A 12,461-nucleotide genomic window follows, 5' to 3' on the forward strand; every position below is an offset into this window, starting at 1 on the left:
TTTTGGACGGAAAAGCACCAGTTTAAAATCACGCATTTTACACATCTGCCACTGTTTTCAGCTGCCGTTCTCCCTCAGAAAAACCTAACCTGCGAATGTGTCCATTGTTTAACTGAATTAGCCTCCCTCCTTTACTCAAAGCATATAAGTATTTCGACTATCTGCAGTTACATAATGTCTAACGTTGTCGAATCAGAAATAGCTTTGAGAAATAAAACTATATTTGGAACGTTAGGGGTTCAAACCCAGTTTTCTCAAATATGCCCAAGTTTCTTATGCTATCGTTCTCAGATGATGATGCGGAGGTAGTTAAACTGGTTCACGTCTCTCAACTAGACCGACTTTCGCAGAATGTCCGGATTTTTGCCTCATATTTTTGGTCTGCCCCCTCATAAAATCTGCAGTTCTCGCTGAGGACTGAAGTCACAGAATGATGACACGGTATCAAACCTCATACCTTTCAAAAATGCACAATAGTGTATACTGTTCTATCAACTGAGCTTTCTGAGTTTATAACAGCAATATTTCAAATGCATCCCTGATTTTTAAGACTTTGTCCACATCTATTGTGCAAAGAGCTTGAGATGTATACTACGTGTGCTTATTTCTGTGCATCTGTCAGTTGTTTGCTTCAAACCCTTGACCCTGGGTGCATGCATTGTTTCCCGGAGTCGCGCGCGTGCCGCGTGTCTGTGCTCGGGTGTAGCACCTGTTCCCTTTAAGACCCAGAAGAGTAGCAGCGGCAGCAGCGACTTGTTTTTCTAGCGCAGAGAGCAGAGGGGGTAGGGTAGTTCTTCTGTCCCCAAAAGGAGGCTCACAGTTGTTTACCAGGAATACAAGGAAGAGGGCAGAGGCAGGAAGCAGCAACTGGATAATCAACCATTAGGAGTGTGAAAACCAGCAGGGCAGTTACTGGGACTGGGGTTTTGAAGTGTATCGATCGTGGTCTTTATTCCTACCGTGATCACTGGAGTGCCATGTCCTCGACTTTATTGCTGTTACTACTCGAAATTGCACTCTTTGTGGAGTTGCTGCACACAGCATCCATTACGCAAGGTAAGGCAGGCACCCCAAAACTTATACTGCAGACTGACGTGCAGTCTTACAGTTCTGCATGGGGGAGGGGGATAGTGGTGCATAGCTGCACGCCTTTAAACAGGCTTGGGGTTATGTAACTGTCAGACCGGGCTGTGGGCTTTGACGACCCCTTTCAGCCTGCAACATAGATGTGGGGAGCCTGAATGTTAGCGGCAGTGATCCGTGGAGAAGGACGTTTGCTTATAACGCTGATTTCCAGGGATTTTTGTTTTGAGCTGCTAGATCACTGCTTTTCATTTTCCGTGTTGCATAATCCATTCTTTAGTTGAATGCTGTTTTTTACTCCTCAGACAAAGCCTAGCGGCGACATCAGCTATGGCTCAAGTTTGGGGTACCCACATAGGAGGTGCATGGCTGGGTAGTGTAAATTGTACGGGAATGGCACACGTTGCAGTTAAAAATTATATCTCTCTTACCTCTCAACATCTTGTTTCTAGAATCGTGGATATAACCTGAAACAACGAGGAGCACATTGTTTAAAATATTTATACTGTTAACTTGCGAAATTTACAGAAGAGGAGATTGTGAATTAACATGCATTTTCTGACCAGAAATTTATAATTCCAATTTTTGCTATTTATTAAGTGTAACTCACCCTATTTTCTCCCAAAAGCAGCAGCTTTAAGAGGAAGAGACCAACATTTTGGGCGAAAATTAGGGATGTTACTGAAACTCATGGACAGTTGGGAGGTGTAGTGTCCCCCGAAATACAAGTACTGTTTTCTGTATGCACTGCAGACACTTGGCAGATAAATTCCTCTGTGGAGGTACATATCTTACTGTCAGACCTGCAGCCTTGGTTGGTGTTCCCAAGTTGTCCTGCTCTGTGTGTTGTTTTGCCTTTTTTAGGGGAAGAGTCCAATGATTTGTATATTGTTACACCTTTTCAGATTCTGATTTTAAAGGTATCCATTTGTGTTCTTACACCCTCCCAGAAGCATTGTAACCCCACTTAAATATGCTTGTCATTCTGCAGAATGTATCCAGGGTACTGGAACAGATTACAGGGGAGAAGAACAAGTTACATCCACTGGAGAGAGGTGCTTAAACTGGATGGCAACAAAGAGGGACTACAAAGTGAATCTGCACCCTGACAACATGAGTGGTAAGACATTACCCCATATTGTAAAGTGGTAGAGTTGCTAAAATGTATGGCTGTCAGAAGGGATATTTTTGGATGGCTAAATACTAAATAAGTTGCCTTAGAAGGAGTGCCATTGTGTTGAAATAAGTAAAAGCATAACTCTCACGGTACAGCATAGTAATAGATTGTGGTTAAAAACAGGTCTATTTGGGTGCATTGTAGATTGTGCCATCTGCTTCTGTGGTACTGAACTGTGTCCAGTGGATATCTTGATGATTAGGATAGCGAATATTTAGCCAGAGGTGGAAAAGATGATTTATAACTTCAAGCCGTCATTTTATAAATGTTTTTATTTTATTATCACCACATATTAACTGTTAACACTAGTATACTTAGTCAGTTACTTGCATGCAGTGTTTTTTATGATTGTGTTCTAAGGCTGTGGTGTGGTATATACCAGTGTTTATTTTCTTTTTCCCATTTTTTGCACATGTGGTCAGGATGTCCCATCCACAGTGACTATCATTTACAAAGTGTTCACACCACTGGGTGGCAGACAGTTTCTTAACCATGACCCCAGACAAAGGCAAGACAAACAGACAAGCAAAAGCATTACAAGCATGCAGAATCAGATAATTAAACATTTTCATGAAAAGTCAAGAGTGCAGTAGTATTGTGCATCAGAGAGTTTAAGACCAACAGTAAACAATAAAATAAATGTAACACAAGTTAGCAGGAATCTTTAATACATGGGGCATTGGAAGGAATAAAAAGGAATTACTAGTTAAAAGTTTGTCCATCTAGCTATTGTCTGTCAACAGTCTCTTAAGCCTAAGTTTTGTGTTTTTAAGTTTTTCTTTATTGCTTGTACTATGAATTTTGTTTATTTGTGTATCCCTGGCAAAACCTGAAAGTGGTCCATTTGTTTCAGTATAATAACTTAGTTAACAAATAAACAAAATATTTTGATCTCTCTAGGTGTATAGAGATGAACCTTGTAAAGGTATTAACTGAAATCAGTGGTGTAAATGGCTAAAACGCACAGGAAAGTAGCAGTTGAGAGCGGGTGCATGTAAAATGAAAACGTAGTTTCACAGCACGTATTAAACCTGATGTTTGTGGCTTATGTTCACAGCATAAATTAGAGTCAGTGTCTGTGGTTGGGGGTTGACTTAATGGTTGAGGTGTCTACCTCACACACACAAGGTACAGGGTTTGATTCTCACCTGAGATGGAAATTAGCTAGGCTTAAAATGCTCCCCAAGGTCAGCTAGTCTAGTACGTACTTATGAACCTATTAATCATTCATAGTAGCAGTCAAAAAGGAGTTAACTAGTCAAGTTGGATGAAGTTGGTAGGAAACCTGTGTGTGTAACTGATATAGATGGGTTAGGAGAACTTTGAGAGTGAGAACTCGAGGTCATAAGAGACTGAGTAGTGGGACAGGCAGAGAGCCAAACAAATGCAGTGGCACTAGTTGTAGAGTAGTAGTGATATCAACATTTTTTGTTGCCTGTTGATAGACTTGGTTTGCTGTGTGTTTGATCAGAGGGAAAATCAGTTTAGGTATTAAATGACAGAAACAACAGATATGAAGTTGTTGTTTTGCTGAAGGATGTTAAAGTACAGTTATGCCCTGCATCCTGAGGGGAGTTCTGTGCCTTGCATTCTGAGACATTAGGGGACCCAGTGGGTCCTGGATCTCTTATAGCTCCACAAATCAAATAGTCCTGCAAATGGCAGAGCCAGGGATATAAATCTTTAATAGCTGAGAAGTAGAACAAGGTGGAGAAAGAGGTGCTTTACCCAGCACTTTTCTCACTGCTGGAATGAATTTCCACAGAAAACAAAACGGTCATATCATCTTCTTTCAGCTGTTCCCGTTAGGGGTCGCCACAGCAGATCACCTGTTTCCATTTCTTCCTGTCCTCTGCATCTTCCTCTGTCACAACAACCACCTGCATGTCCTCTCTCACCACATCCATAAACCTCATCTTAGGCCTTCCTCTTTTCCTGTTACCTGGTAGCTTCATCCTTAGCATTTGTTTCCCAATATACTCAGCATCCCTCCTCAGCACATGTCCAAACCAATGTAATCGTGCCTCTCTAGCTTTGTCTCCAAACCTTCCAACCTGGGCTGACCCTCTAATATACTTATTCCTAATCCTGTCCACCCTCGTCACACCCAGTGCAAATCTTAACATCTTTAATTCTGCCACATCCAGCTGAAACTCCTGCCTTTTTGTCAATGCCACTGTCTCCAACCCATATAACATAGCTGGTCTCACTACCCCCTTGTAGACCTTCCCTTTCACTCTTACAGGTACTCGGCGGTCACAAATCACTCCTGACACTCTTCTCCACCTACTCCATCCTGCCTGTACTCTCTTCTTCACCTCTCTTCCACATTCACCGTTACTCTGAACTATTGACCCCAAGTATTTAAACTCATCCACCTTTGCCACCTCTACTCCTTGCATCCTCACCATTCCTCTATCCTTCCTCTCATTCACACGCATATATTCTGTCTTAGTCCTGCTGACCTTCATGCCTCTTCTGTCTAGAGCATATCTCCATCTCTCCAGGGTCTCCTCCACCTGTTCCCTACTCTCACTACAGATCACAATGTCATTTGCAAACATCATAGTCCACGGGGACTCCTGTCTGATCTCGTCTGTCAACCTGTCCATCACCATTGCAAATAAGAAAGGGCTCAGAGCTGATCCTTGATGTAACCCCACCTCCATCTTAAATGCATCCGTCACTCCCACCGCAGACCTCACCGCTGTTACACTACCCTCGTACATATCCTGTACCACTCTTACATACTTTTCTGACACTCCTGACTTCCTCATACAATACCACAACTCCTCTCTAGGCACCCTGTTATATGCTTTCTCTAAGTCTACAAAAACACAATGCAACTCCTTCCGACATTCTCTGTACTTCTCCATCAACACTCTCAGAGCAAAGATCGCATCTGTAGTGCTCTTTCCTGGCATGAAACCATACTGCTAATCACTGATCATCACGTCCCTTCTTAACCTTGCTTCCACTACTCTTTCCCATGACTTCATGCTGTGACTGATCAATTTTATCCCTCTGTAGTTACTACAGCTCTGCAGATCACCCTTATTCTTAAAAATCGGTACCAAAACACTTTTTCTCCATTCCTCAGGCATCCTCTCACTTTCCAAGATTTCATTAAACAGTCTGGTTAAAACCTCCACTGCCATTTCACTTAAACACCTCCATGCTTCCACAGGTATGTCATCTGGGCCAACAGCCTTTCCATTCTTCATCCTCTTCATAGCTATCCTTACTTCCTCCTTGCTAATCCATTGTACTTCATGATTTACTATCCCTACATTATCCAACCTTCTCTCCCTCTCATTCTCTTCATTCATCAACCCCTCAAAGTACTCTTTCCATCTCCTCAACAGACTCTCCTCGCTTGTGAGTATGTTTCCCTCATTATCCTTTATCACCTTTACCTGCTGCACATATTTCCTAGCTCAGTCCCTCTGTCTTGCCAATCGGTACAGGTCCTTTTCTCCCTCCTTAGTGTCCAACCTTTCATACAACACTTCATATGCCTTATTCTTGGCCTTCGCCACCTCTCTCTCTTTGCCATGCACCTCATCTCCTTATACTCCTGTCTACTTTCTTCATCTCTCTGACAATCCCATGTCTTCTTTGCCAACCTCTTTCTCTGTATACTCTCCTGTACTTCCTCATTCCACCGCCATGTCTCCTTGGTATCACATCTGGACAGAGGAAGGACGACAAGCACCTTTCTAGCCGTCTCCCTTACTAGCTCTGCTGTAGTTACCCAGCTATTTGGTAACTCTTCACTGCCACTCAGTGCTTGCCTTAACTCATCCCTGAAATCCACCTCACAATTACCCTTTTTCAATTTCCACCACTTGATCCTTGATGCTGCCCTCACACTCCTCCTCCTCTTCTTGATCACCAACGTCATCCTACAAACCACTACCCTATGCTGCCTATCAACACTTTCTCCGGTCGCCACTTTACAGTCTCCAATCTCCTTCAAACTGGCCCTCCTACATAAGATATAATCCACCTGTGTGCATCTTTCTCCAATCTTGTATGTCACTCTATGCTCCTCCCTCTTGTTAATACGTATTCACCACAGCCATGTCCATCCTTTTCGCAAAATCCACTACCATCTGACCTTCTGCATTCCTTTGTTTAACACCATACCTACCTATCACTTCCTCATCCCCTCAGTTTCCTTCACCAACATGCCCATTGAAATCTGCTCCAATCACCACTCTCTCACCCTTGGGTACAGTCATCACCCCTTCCATATGGTCTCTTGCACACACAATATACCAACCTTCCTTCTGTCCATCATATCAGCTAGCTCTCTCCCTATACCAGTCATACTGCCAACATTCAAAGTTCCGACCCTCACTACCACAGTCCTAGCCTTTCTCCTCTCCTCCTGCCTTCGGCCATGTCCTCCGCCTCTTCTCCTCCTTCGGCCAACAGTAGCCCAGTTTCCGCCAGCACCCTGTAGGCTAACAGTACTGGTGGCGATCGTTGTTAACCCGGGCCTCGATCGATCTGGTATAAAAATTTTTCTTGGTGGCTGCGAAACGGTATGATACATTTAATTTCCTTCAAGGATGGGATGGATGTTCACAAATTTACCCCTGGCTCAAATGACCTAACTCTCATTGAAAGAGGAGGTTCAGTCTAATTGTGAATATTAGCAAATAGTTGTTGGCCTAAGCTGATTTGTTTGTTCTGTGAAACTGCTGTCCTCATTATTGAATACAAACTAGTCTAACTCCTGTTTTCTTGAACGAGTCAGTCACCCTTTCCCAGAAGTGTTGCAACTCCAGTGGTTTATATTAACTTAGGGATTAAGTTGCTCACAACACTGGGTCAGGTTGTGCAGTACATCCCAGAAAACAACACTGACTAGCGTTTTTAGGGAACAAACCTAATGAAATGGGATTTCAATGTTTGTCCTCAATACCACATCCTTTGGTTAACTGTTGTATTTTTACTGCTATGGAAATTGAGCCCTGGAAGCACTTGGCAACCAGTATGATTTGTTTTGGGAAAGATTTATGCGCCTTCAGATGTTAGTGTTTCTAGATGTCAGTGGGCTTAGCTGGGTATGATCTTTTTCTGCATTCCCCATGCAGCCTATATACATGTGACAGATCATTTACATTCTGTCCAGTAAAGAACAGCATTTCAGTTAATTGGGATATGTTGTATTTTTTAGTTGCAGAATTGTCCTCTAGTACTTAATGATGAAAGAAGCAAGTGTTTCTGGCATTTGTTAGTTGCTTGCGCTCTCCATTTGGGTGTAATATAAGGTAATGGTTCTGGCATTTGTTAGTTGCTTGCACTCTCCATTTGGGTGTAATATAAGGTAATGGTTCTGGCATTTGTTAGTTGCTTGCACTCTCCATTTGGGTGTAATATAAGGTAATGGTTCTGGCATTTGTTAGTTGCTTGCACTCTCCATTTGGGTGTAATATAAGGTAATGGTTCTGGCATTTGTTAGTTGCTTGCACTCTCCATTTGGGTGTAATATAAGGTAATGGTTCTGGCATTTGTTAGTTTCTTGCACTCTCCATTTGGGTGTAATATAAGGTAATGGTTCTGGCATTTGTTAGTTTGTGCTCTCCATTTGGGTGTAATATAAGGTAAAATGACCTTTTTCTTCCAGGTCTTTATCTTTTGCACGTCGACACATAACTTTCTATCCTTTTCCCTACATCATTTCACGATTGGCAGCAGCTTCTACACCATACCACCTCTGTTTCCTTAAATGTCTTTGCGATGGAAACAGCTACAGGTATGTGTGACACACGGTTAAAGGTGACTGCTTACCAGTAAAGGTTTGTCCATGGTCATGGTCATTTAAATAGTGTGAGGAATGGAATTTGCCATAATAACCTTGGTTATTGTGTTAAAGCAAACTAGCTGGTGGAAACATTTATAGGCATCTATTTCACCATGCCGAGACAGCCTCCATGCTTCACCATTGCATCCCTTCCTCCATGGGGTGACAGTCTCCATGCTGCATCTCTGCATCCCTTTCACCATACTGCAACAACCTCCATGATCCGGTGCTGCATCACTTTCATCATGCTGTGACGTCTCCATGCTGCATCTCTGCATCCCTTTCACCATACTGCAACAACCTCCATGATCCGGTGCTGCATCACTTTCATCATGCTGTGACGTCTCCATGCTGCATGTCTGCATCCCTTTCACCATACTGCAACAACCTCCATGATCCGGTGCTGCATCACTTTCATCATGCTGTGACGTCTCCATGCTGCATCTCTGCATCCCTTTCACCATACTGCAACAACCTCCATGATCCGGTGCTGCATCACTTTCATCATGCTGTGACGTCTCCATGCTGCATCTCTGCATCCCTTTCACCATACTGCAACAACCTCCATGATCCGATTCTGCATCACTTTCATCATGCTGTGACGTCTCCATGCTGCATCTCTGCATCCATTTCACCATACTGCAATAACCTCCATGATGCATCCCTTTCATCATGCTGTGATGTCTCCATGCTGTATCTCTGCATTCCTTTCACCGTACTGCAACAACCTCTATGATGTGGTGCTGCATCCCTTTCATCATGCTGTGATGTCTCCATGCTGCATCTCTGCATCCCTTTCACCATACTGCAACAACCACCATGATGCGGTGCTGCATCCCTTTCATCATGCTGTGACGTCTCCATTCTGCATCTCTGCATCCCTTTCACCGTACTGCAACAACCACCATGATGCGGTGCTGCATCCCTTTCATCATGCTGTGACATCTCCATTCTGCATCTCTGCATCCCTTTCACCGTACTGCAACAACCACCATGATGCGGTGCTGCATCCCTTTCATCATGCTGTGATGTCTCCATGCTGCATCTCTGCATCCCTTTCACCATACTGCAACAACCTCCATGATGCGGTGCTGCATCTCTTTCATCATGCTGTGACGTCTCCATGCTGCATCTCTGCATCCCTTTCACCGTACTGCAACAACCTCCATGATGCGGTGCTGCATCTCTTTCATCATGCTGTGACGTCTCCATGCTGCATCTCTGCATCCTTTTCACCATACTGCAACAACCTCCATGATGCAGTGCTGCATCCCTTTCATCATGCTGTGAGAGTCTCCATGCTGCATCTCTGCATCCTTTGCCCCATACTGCAACAACCTCCATGATGCGGTGCTGCATCCCTTCGTCCATAAAGTCTTTCGGCTTTTCCCGGTTAGGGGTTGCCACAGCAGAACTCCCATCTGCTAATGATTGGCAGTGGATTTTTATGGTGCTGAGTTGCCAGCCCGACGCCCAACCTTCAAAGAAGGGACGCCCATTCACACACGCACCTACCTGCATATCTTTAACGTCACTCGACCATGGGGAGGACATGCAGACTCTGCACACAAGGTGCTCCAGCCAAGAATCGAATGGGAGAACCTCTTGCTGTGAGGCGACAACGCTGACCGCTGCACCACCGCCGCCTCACCTCCATGCTGGTATAATCTTCATTCTGCGACACTGCATTCCTTTCAATGTGTGCTGAGTCTGTGCATCACTTTCCCCATGCTGTTGCAGCCTGTACATCTCTGAATCATTTTTCCAGGATGCAATACCCCCTGTGTTGTGTCACTTAATTCCTTTTCACTTTGCTTTGACAGCTTTCACTGTGTTATGACAGCCTACATGTTGCTGTATCCCTGTCACCATGCTGTAAGAGCCTCCATGCTGCATCACTACATCTCTTTCACCCTATAGTAACTTCCGTCATGCTGTTTCCCTGCATCACCGCTCACTGTGCTGTGGTGACTGTCTTGCTGTTACTTGATGAAACTCTTTCTTAGACTGTAGCAGTCTCCATACTGTGTTGCTGTGTGCTTCACTCTTCCCCTAGCTGTGACTACATCCATTCTGTGCTGCTATTTCCCTTTTCCCCAGGCTGTGACAGCCTCTGTGCTGCATCCCTCCTCGTTGGGCTGTGACTGCTTCTGTGCTGCATCCCTCCTCGTTGGGCTGTGATGGCCTCTGTGCTGTATCCCTCCTTGTTGGGGTGTGACAGCCTCCTTGCTGCAGCCCTCCTCCCTGGGCTGTGACAGCCTCTGTGCTGTGGCCCTCCTCCCCAGGCTGTGACGGCCTCTGTGCTGCGGTCTTCCTCCCCGGGCTGTGGCGGCCTCCATGCTGTGGCCCTCCTTCCCGGGCTGCGATGGCTTCCATGCTGTGGCTCTACTCCCCAGGCTGTGACAGCCTCTGTGCTGCACCCCCCTCCCCCAGCTGTGATGGCCTCCATGCTGCAGCCGTGCTCCTCAGGCTGTGACGGCCTCCATGCTGCGGCTCTCCTCCCAGGGCTGTGGCGGCCTCTGTGCTGCAGTAGTCCTCATTGGGCTATATACTTAAAAAGTTAATAGAGATTTTGCATTACCTCACATTTGCATTGCCTCACATTTTCTGTAGAAAAAGAAGTATGAAACTGTCTGGCATTGTTTGTTTTGTGTCTTTCGGCTTTTTCCCGGTTAGAGGTGGCCACAGCGGAACTCTGGTCAGCTAATGATTGGTAGTGGATTTTTACGTACTGAGTTACCAGCCCTGACGCACAACCTTCAACGAAGGCACGCCCCATTCACGTATGCCTCCACACAGACGCTCTAACTGAGAATCGAACGGGACAACGTCTTGCTATGAGGAACTGGCTGGCATTAATGATTGTAATCCTCCAGTGATTTACCTGAAAAAGTATTTTTTTTTTTTTTTAAAAAGAATAGGGCAAAAATATTACTTAAAATCATGGGCAGTTAAAAGGTATGCCTAAAGGACCACGCCACCTTCCCAGCCAAGGTTTTTCCCTTTATAATAGTTTTGTTTAGGTAAACTCAAGTGCTAATAATATCTTTATTTCCTGTCATAGACAGCAAAATAAAAAAAAAAGCAGCCAACACAATTATTTTATTGTTATTTTTTTTGCAAATGAAATGTTGCATTAATTTTGTGTAGGAATGGCCAAGTTTGTGAAGTGTGAGCTGTGTCACAAATGTCTGCTCTTAGTCACAAATGTCTGAGTAGCTTAGGGAATTGAGAATTGATTGTCAGACCTTAGCAGTATATTGTGGAGTGTGGCAAGGGAATCTATTGGGAATTACATTAAGAAGACACAACAAAAAAAACGTAGTGTAGCTATTTTGGTGAAGACTTGTTACTACATTTATCAGCTTAACGCAATTTGCAACAAGTCAGTGAAAGAGAAACACTTCCTGTCTTCAGAGACTTTATGAAAAACCAATGAGTTACAATACTTGCCCTATATATTGATGAAAAAAGCAGAACAGCTAAAATTATGGTATCTGGGTCTCGTTCTTTTTTATGGGGGGGGGGTGGCACAGAGTATGTTGTGGGGAGAAGAAATGACAGACTGAAACAGTCATCAGTATGACAAATCTGTCAGGCCTTTCCAGAGTAGAACAGGTTGTAAAATAGTATGAATAGCGATCTATAGACCAAACAGCAGTATGTGGGCCGAGACGTGCCACGTATACAAGCTGGTTTTAGAAGGGATAGACACCAGACATCAAATTGCCAATGTCTGCCAAGTATAAGAGAAAGCAACAGAATTCCAGGAAAAATACTGACTTGTGATTTATTGACTACTCTGACTGTGTGGACCTTAAGAAGCTCTGGCAAGTTCTTGGATAACTAAAGGTATCTAGTCACCTTATTTGTTTCCTGTAGAACCTACATTCTGAATAGGAAGCAGCTGTTGGAACAGAGTGTGGAATAACTGAGCAAGTCAAGATTGGAAAAGGAGTGTGAGTCTGGCAGTTGGTGCAGCTGGTGAAGGCTGTGAGCTGTATCTCCTGTGGTTCAGGGTTTCATTTCTTCAGCCCTCATTTGCCTTCTATATGACCCTGAGCAAGTCGCTGCTGGGTTGCCCCTGAAAAGGGACTGTGCATCCAGAGGACTAAGCAGGTTAACAACTGGGTGTGAATTATTATAAGACTGTATGTTTTCATTCTGTTTAATTCATATACTGAATGTGTTGTGTAGATGACTAGTTTAGATGAATCAGATGCCAGAAGTCAATACTGCAGTGAGAGACACTGACAACCACTGGTATTCAGATTTTACCACTTTGATGGCTGAAAATGGAAAAAGTGTTCGAGCCTGTTCTTGAAGGTGAAAGTTGAAAATGCAAAAGCTGGCTTGCTGATCAACATGGGGGGGGGGGGGGGGTAA

General features: G+C 44.2%; 1 protein-coding gene across 1 annotated transcript in view; it reads left to right on the plus strand.

Annotated features, from left to right (window-relative positions):
* Positions 1–777: 777 nt before the first annotated feature.
* The window catches only part of PIK3IP1 (phosphoinositide-3-kinase interacting protein 1), a 45,219-nt gene continuing 33,535 nt past the window's right edge, over positions 778–12,461 (plus strand). Inside the window, exons 1-2 of the mRNA XM_044068820.1 lie at positions 778–1,056; positions 2,075–2,203. Of these exons, the coding sequence (XP_043924755.1) occupies positions 978–1,056; positions 2,075–2,203 (208 nt within the window). The 5' untranslated portion in view covers positions 778–977. The remainder of the gene's footprint in view (positions 1,057–2,074; positions 2,204–12,461) is intronic.

The sequence above is a fragment of the Protopterus annectens genome, chromosome 4.part0, assembly GCF_019279795.1.
Source record: "Protopterus annectens isolate FY-2018-M chromosome 4.part0, PAN1.0, whole genome shotgun sequence".
NCBI lineage: Eukaryota > Metazoa > Chordata > Ceratodontiformes > Protopteridae > Protopterus > Protopterus annectens.